This window comes from Sparus aurata, chromosome 11 (genome assembly GCF_900880675.1).
Source record: "Sparus aurata chromosome 11, fSpaAur1.1, whole genome shotgun sequence".
NCBI classification, from domain to species: domain Eukaryota; kingdom Metazoa; phylum Chordata; class Actinopteri; order Spariformes; family Sparidae; genus Sparus; species Sparus aurata.
Window position 1 is genome coordinate 27,611,782 of NC_044197.1, and position 21,818 is coordinate 27,633,599.

The following is a 21,818-nucleotide window of genomic DNA, read 5'->3' on the forward strand; positions in this document are numbered from 1 at the left end:
TTTAATTTGTGAAAGGGTCTGTAATTTTTCAGACAGCGTAAGTTTTCAGAGGATGCGACTGAAACAGGAGTAAACAGAGCACTCACAGCAGCACACATATGGTGCCGGAAGTATTTATGGTCTGCATGAAGCTATTCTGTTTTATTTTATGTGTTCTTAACATAATGATTTTGGGAGATTTAAATAAAGATTTGACGGATGAAGTTTTGCGCATGCGCGACAATTCTGCTGTCGCCATGACAACCGGCGCTTACAGAAAACTCAAATCTGACTCCTGACAGCTAAAGTTTAATTCTCTCAGTGTTGTTATTGCTCGTTCGTTTAACGTTACTAATTTCGTCCTCAACTGGATTCAGGTGAATGTTGTTGAGGAAATACACGCCCCGGTTAACATGCTGTCGACCTGCAAGGGTGCCGCGGCGGACGCCGAGCGAGGAGGAGCGGCGCCGGGGGCAGGAGCACAAAGCGACGGCCACGGGAGAACTCAAAGCGGCACAGAGAGGCGACAAGGGCTCGGTGTTCAGGAGTGGCCCGATGGAGCCAGATATGAGGGAGAATTTGTGAACGGATTTAAACACGGAGAGGGGAAGTACACCTGGCCAAATGGAGAGGTAATGTGGATTTTTACAGCTTAGGAAGTAGGAAGTACTTTTAGGAAGTAAAGACCTATTTGTGTTAAAATACAGAGATTGTTATAGCAGTTGGTTTCAAGAAAATGGTTTGGGGACCAACAGGGGTCTCTGAGTATTTTGCTGGGGGGATGTAAAGAAGTTTGCTCTTACACATAATAAGGGTTATTGTTAAATTGTAATATATCCTGCCTCCAGTTCATATCTCTGTCACAAGTGTGCCACATATGTATGTATGAATATGAATGCTGGCAGGTTGTACTATCAGTGGGTAATATCAGTATCAGCATCAACCCCAAAAATGCAGTTATCAGTTGGGCTCTAGTGGGGCTCCTTAAATGACAACGTTTGGGAAAGCCCTGTATAGAAAGCTCTTACTTAAAACACAACGTCATTTTTTATCCTTTTTTCTACTGTCCATGTTTCTTAAATTTAAATAAAGCAAATCACCGTTTGACTTCCCTGTCCGCTGCTTTGTGTAGTACTATGAGGGCTCTTTCTACAAAGACTACAGGCATGGAGACGGGCTGTACTGCTGGCCCACAGGCCATAAGTTCACTGGCAAGTTCTACCTCAACAGAAAGGAAGGATACGGACAACAGCTGTTCCCTGACGGATCCACCTTTGAGGTTAACTAGTTGGATGGATAGATGGATGGATGACAGGCTAATCAAGGGTTTTTTTTTTATATTATACCAGTAAATAGCAATGTACCACTCTCCTCCGCTCAGGGTTTGTACCACGCTGACCAGAGGTTTGGTCCAGGTGTCATTAGTTATCCAGATGGGCGTGAGGATGTGGGTCTGTGGCTCAGGGAGAGCCTGTTACAGCTCTGTGCCTCTGTAGAAGAGGGCTTTAGCCTGAGGAACCTTCCTGAGTATGCTGCCTACATGGACCCATCTGCCACAACAGATTCCCTGATTCAGGTACATGCTGAACACAGGCTCGTCAGCTTTTTTTTGTGAATACTGACTATTTGGTTTAAAATAATCCATGATAATGTTTTAACTGATATCCCAGCCTTAGTATCAGGCATTTATAATAGTCAGCCCCCCTTACTGGTCGGTACTGTATTAGCACAACATTGTTATATCACTAATTATATTTATATGCATTTGCAAAAGACTGTAATCTACCCCTCTGTTCCTCTCCTCTTCTACCAGCCTCCCAGCGCTGCTATAATGAACAACTACACAAGCCAAGTAGCTTAACTCTAAACATATCTGGTATAACTTGCTCCCCGTCCTCCTCAGGTGGATTCGGACAGAGATCTGCTGTCTGATGAGAATTTTGTCCTTCCCCACGGCATTGAGAGTTACTCAACAGATGGCGACCACTTGCCGCTGCCCCTTGGCCGTAGAAGAGAGTTGGATCAACACTTTTATGGCGAGCTGTGGGAGCCAGACGTTTGTCCACACCGAGGATATGAGCGAGACCCGCTCCCCAAACTGCCATTACAGGCCCGCATGCAGGCTCACATACACAAACACAGGTCAGATATACAACCAAATAGTATTGCTTGAGTACTTGCACAAGGTGTCCTAAAATGTAAATGTTTGTGTGTGTGTGTGTGTGTGTGTGTCTCAGACTACAGGCTGAAAATGTGGGCTGGGACGTGGCCGCCGTTCTCTCTCTGAACAGGGAACGTTTTGGTCCTAAAGGGCCTTTGGAAGTCAGTTCGGAGTTACTGATCCAGCACGCCTCCCAAGGGGAACTGCAGGCTGTGTCTCAGATCCTCCGGAGTGGTTTGGTCCATCCTGATGTAGCAGATTCTCAGGGACACACTGCACTCATCGCTGCCACAGTAACACATCATTATTTTCAACTCATGTTACCTTGAGTTTTACTTTATATTTAACGATTGCAATTAACAGCGGAAGAAGGGAATGATTAAGAGATTCAAAGGTTGTTTTTTCGTCTTTTGTAATTTTATTATTTGAGGTCTGATCCTTATTTAGTAATCCATTTGTATATGTTTTGTTTTTGTGAGAAGCATAAAGGGGCTACAAATGTTATTTCTATATAAAATCCTGGTTGTATGATGATAAATTGACTGTTGATTTTTTGTTTTTCTGACCGTCGTGTTTTGTTTCTTCTAACCGCCAGGTGAACTGCCAAAATGATGTGATCCAGCTGTTGTTGGATATGGGTGCCGATATCGACAAGTTGAATTGTGAGGGCGTGTCTGCGCTGGCTGTGTGTCATGTCCTCTACTACCCTTTTCAGTCTTTGCACACCACTTTGGCCGAACCACCTGCCAAAACTCAAGTAAGATTTGACCTCTTCCTTTTTTTCCTCATCACGACTATATCTGTGGTTCGGAAGCGCAAGATAGATTGGAAAAAGTAGGTAAAACATTATTAAAACAGGATGTGATAATTTGCTCATCCTTTTTGATATACACTCAATTAAAAAAACACATTTCAAAAAGGTCGGGAAGGGGCAACAAAAGACTGGCAAAGTTGTGGAATGCTCCAAAAACACCTGTTTGGTACATTCACAGGTAAACAGGAACATCTTCAAAAGGCTCAGTTGTTACAAATCAAGTATGAAACGAGGTTCACCACTTTGTGAAACACGTGATCGTATAAAGGATGTCATTACATATGCTCAGGCAAACACTTCAGAAATCTATTGTCGATAAAACCACAGTTCACCTGCAAATGACTTCACTTTGTTTTTAATTTTGTTTGTAGTCTCCCAATTTTTTTGCAATCGGGGTTGTATGATCTGCGTTTTGTACAACATGTGATTCGAAACAACTTCCACTGTAATGTGTCCTAAGGTTTTGAAGTCCCCATCTACTTGTGGGAACAGTCACCAGATGAGACAGGTTGACTTCACTACAGATACACTGGGGTGTAACAACAGACCTCAGACCGCAGAAAGAACCCTGAGCAGCAGGACCAACCAGAGTCTCCTCTCTGACGGGTAGGAACGTAGCTGATATCACCTCTCTTATGTATTATGGGCTGGATCACTGTGACATTGCACTGACAACAGAACTGTCAGCTGATTTTCCTTTGTAGAGATATGTGCTTAATACTGCGTCATTTTCAGCCCTTACTGTACATTCAAAGACACATTATATAGGTAAACATGTTGGATTAGGTCTCTAGGATGCATACACTCAATTACGTTTTATCAGGGTTTGTAGGGTGCTTGAAATCCTTCAAAGTGCTTGAATTTCAACGTTGTGTTTTCAAGGTCTGAAAAGTGCTTGGATTTTAGTTTAAGTGCTTGAAAGTGCTTGAAATCATAACTCTGTGTCTTGGCAACATTGGGATCAGACTGGATAGTTTTCTTATTACAAGGAGAAATAAAATCAGTCTGTGTGTATCATCACACATGCAGCCTGGTAACAATAGAGAAGGATGGCTGAGGAGAAGGTGAATTTGATGCAATTTGGACTGATGAGACGTTCAGTATTAATAAACTTGACTGAATAAGCGAAAAGCTTATAAAAGTTATGTCAAAAAAGAAAAGTACAAGGTGCTCTCAGGTCTCTCTTTGTCCCTGGGGCAAGTGTGCCTGAAGAACGCCAAGTGAGTTCCCTTTTTTTGGATAAAACTTTGTGTTCTCCTTTAATTTCTAAAGTTTTTGCTATCATGAAACATCATTTTAGATGTTTACAGCATAATGCAATGTACATAATTGTGATAAAAAGTGAAAAAAAATAATCATGGGTATATATATTCCTGTAGATATGTATTTTAGCCCAGCGATAAGGTGCTGGAAAATCTTGTAAATTACCCTTAAAAGTCCTTGAAAAGTGCTTGAATTTGACCTTGAAAAATGTGTACGAACCCTGTTTTATGTAAGCTTGTGCTTGATGCAAGGGCTTTTCTACCTGGAAGTTATTTAGTCACTGATAATGCTCCAGGAACTTTCTAGGTTTTCCACCTCCCACAAAAGTGTTTCCCCTTTTGACCAGTTACAAAATGTGTCTCGAAAAATAAGCTGATTTATTAAATCAAGTTGCCTGTTTGTTGTGGTACTTTCAGGACAGCAGCAGAGCTAACAGACGACATCTTAACACACAGCAGTAAAGTGTCCACCGACAGTGAGCCGATCACTGAGCGCCGTTCCGCCCTGAATGAGCCGGAACACCTACAGGAGGAGAGAGAAGAGAAAGAGGAAGAAGGAGGGACAATAGACTGCAGGGAGACAGAGAGAGAAGAACAGCATAGAGAAAGAGAAAGCAAAAGGGACGATGAGAAAGAGAGCAAAGGGGAGGAGAGAGACATAGAGAGCAGATGTGATCAAATGTCTGAAAATGAGGTTGAAGGAAAGGAAAGGAACTGTGGGAACAGTAAAAAGAAAGAGGCAGATATTGAGAGGAGCAAAACAGAGTCAAGAAATGAGAATATTGAGGAGAGTGAGGAGGATGTGGAGAATAGAGCGAGGAGTATGCACGAAGACGAGGAGAGAGAAGAGAGAAGAGGTGAGGGCGGGCCTGGTGTGGAGCGCTCCATTCAGGTGATGGATGGTCACATCGCAGTGGGCAGCGTGCAGTGGAAGGGGCATCGAGCTAAAGCAGCAGGAAGAGCTCAGGTATAAAGCGCAGAGGTATTATGCCCTGTGGTTGGTTTGATAAGCTTCTTTGAACTCACTTTTGTCTTCTGTCTGCAGCAGGGCAAAGACAGAGAACTGACCCCACAGCCGACCTTCGACTCTGACCGCTCTGTCAGCAGCTATAACATCCAGGTCACAGAGGAAGTAATGCAGCTTTCGGCAGAGGCGCTGAGTCGCACAGGGATTCCTCAGCGCTCTGACACACAGGAGACCGTACGCAAAATGGCCGCCATGAAAATCGAGTCAGTTCTGTCCACTTTTTTCCTGCGCTCATCGTTATGTTCTGATGACTCTGTTCTTGTTTGTGTATTTCCATGTAATTTGATGTGTGTGTCTGTCTGACCAGACATCGCATTCGTTTGAAAACCCTGAAGCTATTATTGGAGCGAGGGGCTGACCCCAATGTATCCAGGGTCCCCATGCCTGTCCTCTTTTTAGCCACTATGGCGGCTGATGCTGAGGCTGTCAAGAGACTGCTGCTGTGTGGAGCTCACACTGACATTCCCCTCTCAACTGAGGCAGGAAACACTTTTCTATTCATTTTAGACAATTAAAATAATAAATAAATTCTAATGTCATCAAACATCGCTGATATCTGGACACTGAATCAAACAAAAATCCTTTTCCTTCATTAACATAAAATAAAATTTCCCTCAATCTCTGATCCTCTTATAGAGAAAAGGTCTGTATCCCTTGCATGTAGCTGCAGCACTGCCAGGTCCAGCTGGTCCCAGAATCACAGAGTTGCTGCTCTACGCTGTCACTGACCCAGACGCACAGGCATGTGACCACAATGAGATCTATGAACAGGATAAGGTGTGTCTTCTTCTTCTCCATTAAGCATTTTCCAAGTCTTGTAATAATTGTTAAGGTGAGAAAAGTGTTCAGATTTTCAGAGATTTTATTACAGATTTTCATGAAGGCCCGTAAACCACTGACCATAAATAAGAGCTCAACTCTCAAAGAAGGGGGCCGAACAGCTCTGCATGTGGCCTGCCAGAGAGAAAGTGACTACCGGGTCAGTATATGCCATGCATGCACATGTACACGCCTATACACATCATGAAACAGGTGGTGAAAGGTCAAAGGTATTTATTGTATTTATTTCATATGTTTACTTAACTTGGAGCCACAAAACTTGCATTTATTCTGTAAAATCTATGGTGATAATCTTGCAAGGGATGTCTTAACTACTGATTAGATTCAAGATGAAAACTTCACATGGCACTTAATAGCCATTAAGTGTTGTCTCCACATCATTGGTGTCCATTTAAATGACTTGTGTGTTTGTTTGTTTCTGTACAGAATGCCAGTAAGGTGGTCGCCCTCCTACTCTCCCACAGAGCCAGCACAGACCTCCTCTGGAGTGGACACTCCCCGCTCTCCCTGGCTATAGCAAGTGGGAATGACCTGGTAACACCCCCTGCCCCACCACACACACAAACACACACTAACAAATGCGCACAAAACCTCACTTTGTCCTGGACCTGTTTCCTGCCCCTGTCCAGGCAGTGGAGGAGCTGTTGAAGGGAGGGGCAAACCCCAGCATCCCCCTGGGCCGCAACGTGGGCAGTGCCCTCTGTGCGCTAAGCAACATCAACTACCACTTAGGTGGCGACAGAGCTAAGCTGGTACGAACACAAGCACACATACACAAAGTGCTGCTGTCAATATGCAGATAAAATTGTCTGACAGATACAGCAGGTTTTCACCTTAATGACATACCGGAGAGAGATATTTTATTCCACGGAACCCTCTTTTGGACATTAAACAAAAAATTCAAATAAGCTCCCACAGTCTTTAGCACGTGCAGCCAGTTCACAGCGACATATGTCAGGATTTTCTAAATGTTCAAAGTGAAGCTGCCTAAATTGGTTTAGTTTTTTCCCTTCACATTTTTGATCATTTTAATTTTCTTCTGTTCTCGGTGGCCTCAAATAAGTCAGATTTAACTGAACTTGAAAAACATTATTGAAATGGGTGTATCCCTCAATATTTCAGTTTCAAAATAAAACACAAAGAAAGATGTTTTTTTTCTAACTGGATATTTTAAGGGGGAAAATGGCTGTGGTGAGTACATTTTAAGTCCAAATCATGTGTGTTTGTGTGTCTTTGATGTAGTTGGTCATGCTAGCTAAGGCTGGCGCAGACATCTTGATGCCAGTCAATGTGGGCAACGTCGAGGGAACTGCTGTCGACTACGCACACCACTCCTTCAACCAGGTAACACACCAGCTGTAAAAACGCTGCGCACATTCTAATTAAATACCAAAAGCGTTGCAGTGGCGTGGTGGAGTCGTACAGGGCTATATTGACGTGCGTTCCACTCATATATGTAAATGTTATATGTTACCAGGACGTGCATATCGCCAACACTCCCTTCCACGGTCTGAAAATGCGGGAGAGGGAAATATTAAAAGCACGGCGCCAGTTGCTGACAATGATGGGAGATCTGTTGAGAGAGGCTGCTGGACAGAGGGAGCGAGAGAATTCAGAGAGAGAACAACAATGTAGCTGTCTTTTTTTGAAGACAAATACAAAGGACTGTTACTTTGTGTTTTTGAGTATACCTGTAAATCATAGCTTGTGTGTGTGTGTGTGTGTGTGTGTGTTTGCGCGTGTTTACTGTAATTATGTAACAGGTGCTGCTTCCTCAAATGCCGCCCTCCCCTGTGAAAGTCTACCACCTATAACAGAAAAACACAGGTACAAATACAGACACATTCATGCAAGGCACCCACTCTTTTCCTTTTCTTCTCCCTGTTATTCTCTATCTTGTACTTTGTCCAACTCGGAATCAAATTTTAGAGTTTTTTTTTCAAGAGTTGAGAGACAAAGTATAGAAATACAAATCTTCCAGGTGCCTTTTTTCTAATTCTGTATGTGTGAATCTTTTTTTTTTAGGAAACCACTGTTTAAGTTCTGCTATCACTGCGGTCGCTCTGTGTCTGTGATGCTGACCCCTTGCAGCCGCTGCCGCAAGGTCTACTACTGCTCCAGGAGCTGCAAACAGAAAGCCTGGGATAAACTACACAAGGATGAGTGTGTCCTGGTGTCAGGTGGGAATCAGGGCTACTCTGTCCAACACTTAGAACCCAGCAAACCCAAACAAAACCAGTGCCTAAAGCCTAACCCAGGAGCACTGAAGCTCCTACCATCTCTCTATAAAAGCAAGGAATCTCTGTCTGTCTGTCTGTCTGTCTGTCTGTCTGTCTGTCTGTGTGTGTGTGTGTGTGTGTGTGTATTCCTCAAATATCTCTGCGGATCAGGATCAGACTGACCTGAGAGTTTCAACATGGCTGCTGCGTGGTTCAAGGGTGTGCGACTTCGCATTTGTTTGGACTGCAATGATACCGTTAATAAATTATTTCATAAATGCTTTACAAATTCCGCGAGCATTGTCCACCGGAGCCACCACAGTCACATGCGCACCAGAACCAATCACTGCACACCGTGGCCACGTGCACACCAGAGCCAATCACTGCTGAGCTCAGACCCACGACATACCTTAAGAAACAAGCAGATTTATACCTGCAGCGGTGCGAGCTAGACTGGGATTTTGCCGGCGGTTCGTTCCCGTTCTGTGCATCTAAATTGACTGTTGTGGATTAATGAGACTAAACGAGTCCGGACCGAGTCCGTTCGGGTCTGAGGAGATCCGGAGACGCGCGGACAACAAATCGGAATCGGAATCTGTGGATGTTCGTGTGTAGCTAGCTGCTAGCCGCTAGCCCACACGGCCCACCTCCCGAGTCGACGGCCCGGACCCACCGGCACGTCCAAAACCGGACTTAGGGTAAATAATGTCCGCCACGCTATTTCGCGAACATCGCCGTCACGTTTGCTTTGTGTCTGGTGCAGGAAGACACGGAAAAAACGGGCTTTTGTCACGAAAGTGTCCAAGCAGCAAGTTTGGTTGTTGAGGAACAGGAAGTTGTGGGAGGGACGGAGGCGGATGAATGACAGGCAACGATGGTCGGTGTGTAGACAGCGATATTGAGAGTTGAGAGATTTGTGACATTTAGCGTGTTTGGAGTGTGTAGTTAGTGTGTTATGTAGTGTTTGGTGTAGTGTGTTTAGTGTGTAGTGGAGTCGGTTTTTTGTTTAATGAGCCAAAACAATGAGGAGACTGCTGAATGAGCATTGCCTGCATTTAAATGTAAATAGTTACATATAACTTTGTAAATTTTTAAAATGTATGCACATATTTAGCAAACAACAATTTATATTTGCATTATATGTAATAAAAAATGGTTTGTTAAACATATTTGTGGTTTTCACAGTAAAAAAATCTAACTTTTTCTACTCGGATTTGATGTTTTTTTTGTGATTTTAGGTCCATTGTGTTAATACAGTATGTCAAAATGAAAAAATAACTGAACAGTCACACATATGAGGTTGTGCTGAAAATAATGACACCAAGTAAATAGTTTTTAAGGTGAAATATAATGGCAAAATCAAAAATAGTCAGAAACGGCCAATTATACCCTGGAATATCGGATTTCACAACAAACCTAAATATCCCTGACGTCCCACCTTCAAACACAGCCTCATTTGGCCATCCATGAGAAAGCTTCTTAACCTCCACTTTTCTATAGGAATACATTTTTCTTACGGGCACTGCAATAGTACAGTAAATGTCACCAAAACAGATTTTTTTATTTTTACGTCCCCATTGTGTTTTTTGAATCCTTGATGTAGGTAGATGAAGTCATGCTCTGGATGATGTAGATTATCTGGAAAATGTGGTTTTGTCTTGTGGATGTAAATGCTTTGTCTATTTGTCTCTCTTGCTCCAGCATCTGCTAAAGGCATCCAGAAGAATGTTATGCCTAAATCCCAAAGAAGACCGAGGCCCTTGACTGCCATGGTAAATTCCAAAACAGTCCCCCGGCCCTTGAGTGTCAAGTTTAAATCCCAAAGAGTCCCCAAGCCCATGAGCATGGCAGGGAAGGTCTTGGAGAGCCAAATCAACCCGAACGAAAACTACAGCTGCAACTGATGGACACTGAAGTACAACTTTATCTACCTAATATTACAGTGCACTTCTGTTATATGGCTTATTTCTCTGGAGTCTTAACTTCATATTAAGCTGAATAATGATGATGATATTTTGTGCCATGATCATTTCTCTTATTTATACTTGTAGGTTTACAGTTCTTGTATTGTAACATAGTCTAAAACTGTCTGCAAACACTGGATGGCTGCAGTAGGAACCAGGTCCAGATTTTGCATTTGACTTCTGTCATATAAAAATTTTCCGACTAACACTATTGCTGTTGTTAATCTTCAATGGATTGAATGTTTTTTGTTTGCTTTGCGAGTTAATAAGTAAGAAAGTACAACAATAGTTGTATGTTCCACTTTTCCGGGGCTTTCAATTGAATCTCATGCTACAACACTAGTTGCATTCTTCATGTTGGGAAGAGCAGTTTGACAATAAATAATATCATGTCCACTTACAGATTTTTCACCTCAGCCATGGAGGTTATGTTTTCACCTGTTTGGTTGGTTTGTCAGCAGCATAACACAAAAACTACAAAACTGATTTCCTCGAAACTTGGATGGAGGATAAAGATGTGTGTCCTAGATCTGGCATTCTAATATTATGTTTGAGAGTGCATGGGTGGTTTAAAATTTGGATTGATACAGAGCCACTGAGTTTGATATTGGATTAGGTTGAGGATAAGAGTCGTTTTACTTTCCAATGCTGTCATTTTAGCCCCTGTAATTAAATCATGTGATGACAACTCCTATAACTTCGAAAGGATCCAACTCCAGCCAACACCTTGAGATGTGGTTAAAAGCTTCAGAAAAAAAACTTGTGAGAGATTAGTGTTAAGACTTGTTTTCTATATCAAACTTCTGTTCCCAAATCAAGACTGAACTTTAATTCAAAGCTGAAGTTAGCAGTCGAGTATGGCATATGGGATATTTTCTTGCCCAGTCTCTGTCACCTCCAATAAACCTAGCATTGTACTGTAAATGTAAGTGAAGAATTTCAGTACACACAATTCCTATTTATTCTTTATATGATGAAAAGTGTCGCTTATTATCAGGTACCTTTTGGCTTACCCTAACCCTTTCTAGTGAAGGTTGATAAATTAAGTCAGTTTGCCCAGCACTTTGTTCCAGGGAAAGTTACCCTGATAGGTACTGGCTGGACTACAATGACATTTGCTGTTTAATGTTTATGGTACCACAAGATTAACTAGTGGTGCCTTACATGACCCTGTGCATGTTTTTCTAACACCAACACCATCAGGTCAAGTTGTCCTTAGGACAACTTGACCTGATGGGGAATATCAAAATCCTAAGTACTCAGCACATTCTAGCACAATGAATCATATCTCGCTTTGTCACTCTGTGGGCTTTCCTTCACCTCGTCACAGGGTCAGCTGTATCGACTGAACTGAAGTGGCTTTTCCTGTGGCGCCACCATCAGGACAAACATTATACTTCAATTCAATTCAAATAACTTTATTTGTTCCCGGGGGGCAATAAAAGGCAGGTCGAGTAGTTGTACACACACACAAACAAATACTTGCATCACAGAAAGGTTCCAAGAGAAAACAATGTCTGTATGTTGTGTAGGGTTGAATCTTCCCGTCACAATTTCTTCAAGTTGTAGTCGCTACATCTTCTAGAAATTGTGATGGGAAGATTCAACCCTAAGAAGATTCTGAGGGTCATGAGATTATCAGTGGGGAAGAGGAGGTTTTAAGAGGAGAGTAAGAAACAGTTTGCATTTGTGTGAATACTTGACAATAAAAACACTTTAATTTGACTGAAACCTTTAAATGAAACCTGAGAAGTTAAGAGGGGAATGAATAACAGGCGTAAGGTGTTTAATCTTTGACAGTGCATTGTGCTTTTTTTATCTTACATCATAATCAGAAAAGTAGCTTAGTACCAGTGGTGAAATAGAACTACATACAAGTACTGTACTTAAAGTGAAACTCTCGCCAAAAGCAACAGAAGCATTATTTGTGATTGAATATGATTCAAACCTTTGTGTAAATGCATAATTACAGTGAAAGAGGCACTTTTAACATTTGCCGTAGTTTCGTTTTCAGGCAAGCTAATTTTCAATGGAGTGCAGGGTCACTGGTATGCTAGCATCAAAATTGCTATTTTTAAAACACTAAGAAGGCTCGACACAACATGAACAGCATTGAGAACATTGTTTGTGTACACAGAGTTTACTAAAAAGTAGGTTTTTGGACAACTTGCATTAGCAGTAGCATCTCCACCGCGCCGCCGTCATAACAGACAAAAAGTGTCGATCCCCGAGTGCAACCTAACAGACAGGAGAGTAAAAGTACCCCTTTCCTCGTAATTAAGCTTTTATACGAAAGCACAAAAAAGCTTTTACACGCAATTATTGGCAGGGTCGATAATGAGTCGACCATTGTATACATACATAATAATAATAATAAGAACAACAATAATAATAATCATGATAATAATATAAACTAAACAAAATGCTTCGCCCTCTGACCTATCAGAACTCCTATCAGCCTTCAATCTTAGGAGATCTACCAAGTGTCATCCCCTCGTTCTACCTGTGAGGGTCTTTTTAGAGTCCCAAGTACATCCACTTCTTCTGATTGGTCCCCTTGCCAAATTATCCAATAGACTAAAAGAGGAGTTTGACTTGTGTTAGGCATCTCCCACCAATTAGCATGCAGGTCTTACTTAGCTAAGAACTTTATCGTCTGTTAACCTTGGACCCCTCACAGTTGGAAGCCAACCCCTGGACCTTCACTCACACAATGAAAATCAATTAGTCATGATTGAATCCAAACTAAGTAGATCAGTCATGATTAAATCTAACCTAAGTAGATCAGAATCTGTTGCCCTCCAGATACCTCAGCATCCTTCACGTTAGCACACAGCAAGCCGTATGAAGCTGTATCCACGTTGACGTAATCGAATTCACCCGAGATAGAGATGAACGTATACCTGAGTATTGAGTCTGTGACAGGTGTTGTATCGAGCTCTGTTTCCTCATCGACTGTCAGGTTATTTTTTTAAACTGGGACAACAGCACATATGTTCGTGTTTTTATGTCTTTATTAACACAACCAACTACTGTTATTTCTATTAATAAGAAATATTATATTTGTGAGACTTTTCATTAAGAATATTATGAACTTTTGGAACAAAATGTGCTCATTCATTTATAGGCAAATATAAATCGCTATTTTATCATATTTGTCTTAAATCCAGTTCCATTATAGCAGATAAAGAACATCCTGACACCCACAACAGACAAGTCCTGGGATTTTCAGGCGGATATCATTAAATTTGACAATTTAAACAGGGGGAACGCATCCTGACAGCTTGGAATATTACTGTCAGATACTGTTCCCCCTCTGTTCAGTATGAAAGGAGGCTTACACATCCTTCAAATTCATACTCCTGACTTCTTTATTGACAACAGAAAAGTCCTGTGATTTTCAGGTGGATATCATTAAATTTGACCATTTAAACAGGGGGAACACATCCTGACAGATGGGAATGTTACTGTCAGATACTGTTCCCCCTCTGTTCAGTATGAAAGGAGGCTCACACATCCTTCAAATTCATACTCCTGACTTCTTTATTGACAACAGAAAAGTCCTGTGATTTTCAGGCGGATATCATTAAATTTTACCATTTAAACAGGGGGAACACATCCTGACAGATTGGAATGTTACCGTCAGATACTGTTCCGACGCTGTTCAGTATGAAAGGAGGCTCACACATCCTTCAAATTCATACTCCTGACTTCTTTCCCCACAACAGATAAGTCCTTTGATTTTCAGGCGGATATCATCAAATTTGACCATTTAAACAGGGGGAACACATCCTGACAGCTTGGAATGTTACCGTCAGGTACTGTTCCCCCTCTGTTCAGTATGAAAGGAGGCTCACACATCCTTCAAATTCATACTCCTGAGTCCTGACTTCTTTCCCAACAGCAGAAAAGTCCTGTGATTTTCAGGCTGATATCATTAAATTTGACCATTTGAACGCATACTGACAGATTGGAATATCACTGTCAGATACTGTTCCCCCTCTGTTCAGTATGAAAGGAGGCTGACACATCCTTCAAATTCATACTCCTGACTTCTTTCCCCACAACAGATAAGTCCTTTGATTTTCAGGCGGATATCATCAAATTTGACCATTTAAACAGGGGGAACACATCCTGACAGCTTGGAATGTTACCGTCAGGTACTGTTCCCCCTCTGTTCAGTATGAAAGGAGGCTCACACATCCTTCAAATTCATACTCCTGAGTCCTGACTTCTTTCCCAACAACAGACAAGTCCTGTGATTTTCAGGCGGATATCATTAAATTTGACCATTTAAACAGGGGGAACGCATCCTGACAGCTTGGAATATTACTGTCAGATACTGTTCCCCCTCTGTTCAGTATGAAAGGAGGCTCACACATCCTTCAAATTCATACTCCTGACTTCTTTCCCCACAACAGATAAGTCCTGTGATTTTCAGGCGGATATCAGTAAATTTGACAATTTAAACAGGGGGAACGCATCCTGACAGCTTGGAATATCACTGTCAGATACTGTTCCCCCTCTGTTCAGTATGAAAGGAGGCTCACACATCATTCAAATTCATACTCCTGACTTCTTTATTGACAACAGAAAAGTCCTGTGATTTTCAGGTGGATATCATCAAATTTGACCATTTAAACAGGGGGAACGCATCCTGACAGCTTGGAATATTACTGTCAGATACTGTTCCCCCTCTGTTCAGTATGAAAGGAGGCTCAAACATCCTTCAAATTCATACTCCTGACTTCTTTCCCAACAACAGATAAGTCCTGTGATTTTAAGGCGGATATCATTAAATTTGACCATTTAAACAGGGGGAACGCATCCTGACAGATTGGAATATTACTGTCAGATACTGTTCCCCCTCTGTTGAGCATGAAAGGAGGCTCACACAGCCTTCAAATTCATACTCCTGAATTCTTTCCCCACAACAGATAAGTCCTGTGATTTTCAGGCGGATATCATTAAATTTGACCATTTAAACAGGGGGAACGCATCCTGGCAGCTTGGAATATTACTGTCAGATACTGTTCCCCCTCTGTTCAGTATGAAAGGAGGCTCACACATCCTTCAAATTCATACTCCTGACTTCTTTCCCAACAACAGACAAGTCCTGTGATTTTCAGGCTGATATCATTAAATTTGACCATTTAAACAGGGGGAACACATCCTGACAGCTTGGAATATTACTGTCAGATACTGTTCCCCCTCTGTTCAGTATGAAAGGAGGCTCACACATCCTTCAAATTCATACTCCTGACTTCTTTCCCCACAACAGATAAGTCCTGTGATTTTCAGGCGGATATCATTAAATTTGACAATTTAAACAGGGGGAACACATCCTGACAGATTGGAATATTACTGTCAGATACTGTTCCCCCTCTGTTCAGTATGAAAGGAGGCTCACACATCCTTCAAATTCATACTCCTGACTTCTTTCCCCACAACAGATAAGTCCTGTGATTTTCAGGTGGATATCATCAAATTTGACCATCTAAGCAAGGGGAACACATCCTGACAGCTTGGAATGTTACCGTCAGGTACTGTTCCCCCTCTGTTCAGTATGAAAGGAGGCTGACACATCCTTCAAATTCATACTCCTGAGTCCTGACTTCTTTCCCCACAACAGACAAGTCCTGTGATTTTCAGGCGGATATCATTAAATTTGACCATTTAAACAGGGGGAACGCATCCTGACAGCTTGGAATATTACTGTCAGATACTGTTCCCCCTCTGTTCAGTATGAAAGGAGGCTCACACATCCTTCAAATTCATACTCCTGACTTCTTTCCCCACAACAGATAAGTCCTGTGATTTTCAGGCGGATATCAGTAAATTTGACAATTTAAACAGGGGGAACGCATCCTGACAGCTTGGAATATCACTGTCAGATACTGTTCCCCCTCTGTTCAGTATGAAAGGAGGCTCACACATCATTCAAATTCATACTCCTGACTTCTTTATTGACAACAGAAAAGTCCTGTGATTTTCAGGTGGATATCATCAAATTTGACCATTTAAACAGGGGGAACGCATCCTGACAGCTTGGAATATTACTGTCAGATACTGTTCCCCCTCTGTTCAGTATGAAAGGAGGCTCACACAACCTTCAAATTCATACTCCTGACTTCTTTATTGACAACAGAAAAGTCCTGTGATTTTCAGGTGGATATCATTAAATTTGACCATTTAAACAGGGGGAACGCATCCTGACAGCTTGGAATATTACTGTCAGATACTGTTCCCCCTCTGTTCAGTATGAAAGGAGGCTTACACAACCTTCAAATTCATACTCCTGAGTCCTGACTTCTTTCCCAACAACAGATAAGTCCTGTGATTTTAAGGCGGATATCATTAAATTTGACCATTTAAACAGGGGGAACGCATCCTGACAGATTGGAATATTACTGTCAGATACTGTTCCCCCTCTGTTGAGCATGAAAGGAGGCTCACACAGCCTTCAAATTCATACTCCTGAATTCTTTCCCCACAACAGATAAGTCCTGTGATTTTCAGGCGGATATCATTAAATTTGACCATTTAAACAGGGGGAACGCATCCTGGCAGCTTGGAATATTACTGTCAGATACTGTTCCCCCTCTGTTCAGTATGAAAGGAGGCTCACACATCCTTCAAATTCATACTCCTGACTTCTTTCCCAACAACAGACAAGTCCTGTGATTTTCAGGCTGATATCATTAAATTTGACCATTTAAACAGGGGGAACACATCCTGACAGCTTGGAATATTACTGTCAGATACTGTTCCCCCTCTGTTCAGTATGAAAGGAGGCTCACACATCCTTCAAATTCATACTCCTGACTTCTTTCCCCACAACAGATAAGTCCTGTGATTTTCAGGCGGATATCATTAAATTTGACAATTTAAACAGGGGGAACACATCCTGACAGATTGGAATATTACTGTCAGATACTGTTCCCCCTCTGTTCAGTATGAAAGGAGGCTCACACATCCTTCAAATTCATACTCCTGACTTCTTTCCCCACAACAGATAAGTCCTGTGATTTTCAGGTGGATATCATCAAATTTGACCATCTAAGCAAGGGGAACACATCCTGACAGCTTGGAATGTTACCGTCAGGTACTGTTCCCCCTCTGTTCAGTATGAAAGGAGGCTGACACATCCTTCAAATTCATACTCCTGAGTCCTGACTTCTTTCCCCACAACAGACAAGTCCTGTGATTTTCAGGCGGATATCATTAAATTTGACCATTTAAACAGGGGGAACGCATCCTGACAGCTTGGAATATTACTGTCAGATACTGTTCCCCCTCTGTTCAGTATGAAAGGAGGCTCACACATCCTTCAAATTCATACTCCTGACTTCTTTATTGACAACAGATAAGTCCTGTGATTTTCAGGCGGATATCATTAAATTTGACCATTTAAACACATCCTGACAGCTTGGAATGTTACCGTCAGATACTGTTCCCCCTCTGTTCAGTATGAAAGGAGGCTCACACATCCTTCAAATTCATACTCCTGACTTCTTTATTGACAACAGATAAGTCTTGTGATTTTCAGGCGGATATCATTAAATTTGACCATTTAAACAGGGGGAACACATCCTGACAGATTGGAATATTACTGTCAGATACTGTTCCCCCTCTGTTCAGTATGAAAGGAGGCTCACACATCCTTCAAATTCATACTCCTGAGTCCTGCCTTCTTTCCGAACAACAGACAAGTCCTGTGATTTTCAGGCGGATATCATTAAATTTGACCATTTAAACAGGGGGAACGCATCCTGACAGCTTGGAATGTTACTGTCCGATACTGTTCCCACTCTGTTCAGCATGAAAGGAGGCTCACACATCCTTCAAATTCATACTCCTGACTTCTTTATTGACAACTGAAAAGTCCTGTGATTTTTAGGCGGATATCATTAAATTTTGACCATTTAAACAGGGGGAACGCATCCTGACAGCTTGGAATATTACTGTCAGATACTGTTCCCCCTCTGTTCAGCATAAAAGGAGGCTCACACATCCTTCAAATTCATACTCCTGACTTCTTTATTGACAACTGAAAAGTCCTGTGATTTTTAGGCGGATATCATTAAATTTTGACCATTTAAACAGGGGGAACACATCCTGACAGATTGGAATATTACTGTCAGATACTGTTCCCCCTCTGTTCAGCATAAAAGGAGGCTCACACATCCTTCAAATTCATACTCCTGACTTCTTTCCCCACAACAGATAAGTCCTGTGATTTTCAGGCGGATATCATTAAGTTTGACAATTTAAACAGGGGGAACACATCCTGACAGCTTGGAATATTACTGTCAGATACTGTTCCCCCTCTGTTCAGCATAAAAGGAGGCTCACACAGCCTTCAAATTCAAACTCCTGACTTCTTTCCCCACAACAGATAAGTCCTGTGATTTTCAGGCGGATATCATTAAATTTGACCATTTAAACAGGGGGTACGCATCCTGACAGATTGGAATATCACTGTCAGATACTGTTCCTCCTCTGTTCAGTATGAAAGGAGGCTCACACATCCTTCAAATTCATACTCCTGAGTCCGGACTTCTTTCCCAACAACAGACAAGTCCTGTGATTTTCAGGCGGATATCATTGAATTTGACCATTTAAACAGGGGGAACGCATCCTGACAGCTTGGAATGTTACTGTCAGAGACTGTTCTCCCTCTGTTCAGTATGAAAGGAGGCTCACACATCCTTCAAATTCATACTCTTGACTTCTTTATTGACAACAGATAAGTCCTATGATTTTCAGGCGGATATCATTAAATTTGACCATTTAAACAGGGGGAACACATCCTGACAGCTTGGAATGTTACAGTCAGATACTGTTCCCCCTCTGTTCAGTATGAAAGGAGGCTCACACATCCTCCAAATTCATACTCCTGACTTCTTTCCCCACAACAGACAAGTCCTGTGATTTTCAGGCGGATATCATTAAATTTGACCATTTAAACAGGGGGAACACATCCTGACAGATTGTAATATCACTGTCAGATACTGTTCCCCCTCTGTTCAGTATGAAAGGAGGCTCACACATCCTTCAAATTCATACTCCTGAGTCCGGACTTCTTTCCCAAGAACAGACAAGTCCTGTGATTTTCAGGCGGATATCATAAAATTTGACCATTTAAACAGGGGGAACGCATCCTGACAGATTGGAATATCACTGTCAGAGACTGTTCCCCCTCTGTTCAGTATGAAAGGAGGCTCACACATCCTTCAAATTCATACTCCTGAGTCCTGACTTCTTTCCCAACAGCAGAAAAGTCCTGTGATTTTCAGGCGGATATCATTAAATTTGACAATTTAAACAGGGGGAACGCATCCTGACAGCTTGGAATATTACTGTCAGATACTGTTCCCCCTCTGTTCAGTATGAAAGGAGGCTCACACATCCTCCAAATTCATACTCCTGACTTCTTTCCCCACAACAGACAAGTCCTGTGATTTTCAGGCGGATATCATTAAGTTTGACCATTTAAACAGGGGGAACACATCCTGACAGATTGGAATATCACTGTCAGATACTGTTCCCCCTCTGTTCAGTATGAAAGGAGGCTCACACATCCTTCAAATTCATACTCCTGAGTCCGGACTTCTTTCCCCTCAACAGATAAGTCCTATGATTTTCAGGCGGATATCATTAAATTTGACCATTTAAACAGGGGGAACACATCCTGACAGCTTGGAATGTTACAGTCAGATACTGTTCCCCCTCTCTTCAGTATGAAAGGAGGCTCACACATCCTCCAAATTCATACTCCTGACTTCTTTCCCCACAACAGACAAGTCCTGTGATTTTCAGGCGGATATCATTAAATTTGACCATTGAAACAGGGGGAACACATCCTGACAGCTTGTAATATCACTGTCAGATACTGTTCCCCCTCTGTTCAGTATGAAAGGAGGCTCACACATCCTTCAAATTCATACTCCTGACTTCTTTATTGACAACAGATAAGTCCTGTGATTTTCAGGCGGATATCATTAAATTTGACCATTTAAACAGGGGGAACACATCCTGACAGATTGGAATGTTACAGTCAGATACTGTTCCCCCTCTGCTCAGCATGAAAGGAGGCTCACACATCCTCCAAATTCATACTCCTGACTTCTTTCCCCACAACAGACAAGTCCTGTGATTTTCAGGCGGATATCATTAAATTTGACCATTTAAACAGGGGGAACACATCCTGACAGATTGGAATATCACTGTCAGATACTGTTCCCCCTCTGTTCAGTATGAAAGGAGGCTCACACATCCTTCAAATTCATACTCCTGACTTCTTTATTGACAACAAAAAAGTCCTGTGATTTTCAGGTGGATTTCATTAAATTTGACCATTTAAACAGGGGGAACACATCCTGACAGCTTGGAATGTTACCGTCAGATACTGTTCCCCCTTTGTTCAGTTTGAAAGGAGGCTCACACATCCTTCAAATTCATAGTCCTGATTTCTTTCCTCACAACAGATAAGTCCTGTGATTTTCAGGTTGATATCATTAAATTTGACCATTTAAACAGGGGGAACACATCCTGACAGATGGGAATGTTACTGTCAGATACTGTTCCCCCTCTGTTTAGTATGAAAGGAGGCTCACACATCCTTCAAATTCATACTCCTGACTTCTTTCCCAACAACAGACAAGTCCTGTGATTTTCAGGCGGATATCATTAAATTTGACCATTTAAACAGGGGGAACGCATCCTGACAGATGGGAATGTTACTGTCCGATACTGTTCCCCCTCTGTTCAGTATGAAAGGAGGCTCACACATCCTTCAAATTCATACTCCTGATTTCTTTCCCCACCTCAGGCAAGTCCTGTGATTTTCAGGCGGATATCATTAAATTTGACCATTTGAACGCATACTGACAGATTGGAATATCACTGTCCGATACTGTTCCCCCTCTGTTCAGTATGAAAGGAGGCTCACACATCTTTCAAATTCATACTCCTGACTTCTTTCCCCACAACAGATAAGTCCTGTGATTTTCAGGCGGATATCATTAAATTTGACCATTTAAACAGGGGGAACACATCCCAACACATCCGTCCTAAGTTATATATTAAACCCTACCCAAGAAGTTGCAAATTAAAATATCTTTCACTACTCAGGTTATTATTTCTGAAAATCAGAAAAAATACAAAAGAATTCATCTCGTCCTCACAAATGTTGCCCTCTTACAAAGACTATTTTTCTGACAGACGATCTGACAAACCTTTGCCTCAACTGTGAGGAGGTAAATGCAGATGACAGTGAAGAGGCAGAGCTGACATGAGTATTATATTTTATGTATAGAATGTGGTCCTGTGTTCGTATTTATTTTCCAAGTTTTCTTCAAATATTTCATGTAGTGTTAAAATGTTTTTGCAATACAGATATCCTGTGATGCCTGTGGAAGGTGGTTCCACCATGCATGTGTTGGAAGGCCAAAGATTGAGGACAAATTTGTGTGTGCAGCATGCTGAGGCAAAGGAACTTATTTCTAAGGAAGTTCATGTATCACAAAGCAATTTTGTATTTACAGTTT

At 41.8% G+C, this 21,818-nt stretch overlaps 1 protein-coding gene across 2 annotated transcripts; it reads left to right on the top strand.

Annotated features, from left to right (window-relative positions):
• The first annotated feature begins 239 nt into the window (after positions 1-239).
• On the top strand, positions 240-10,662 carry ankmy1 (ankyrin repeat and MYND domain containing 1). 2 transcript variants are annotated; one of them, XM_030434611.1, is made up of 19 exons: positions 240-611; positions 1,112-1,258; positions 1,361-1,555; positions 1,883-2,121; positions 2,217-2,433; positions 2,736-2,897; positions 3,415-3,560; positions 4,634-5,183; positions 5,262-5,446; positions 5,551-5,722; positions 5,880-6,020; positions 6,115-6,222; positions 6,510-6,617; positions 6,713-6,835; positions 7,326-7,427; positions 7,561-7,714; positions 7,847-7,910; positions 8,109-8,263; positions 10,004-10,662. In XM_030434611.1, exons 1-19 carry the CDS (start codon positions 393-395, stop codon positions 10,204-10,206), a joined length of 3,390 nt encoding a protein of 1,129 aa, XP_030290471.1. In that variant the 5' UTR covers positions 240-392; the 3' UTR covers positions 10,207-10,662. The 2 variants fall into 2 exon arrangements, with proteins under 2 accessions (XP_030290471.1, XP_030290472.1); XM_030434612.1 differs by having other exon boundaries at positions 5,265-5,446.
• The last annotated feature ends 11,156 nt before the right edge of the window (positions 10,663-21,818 follow it).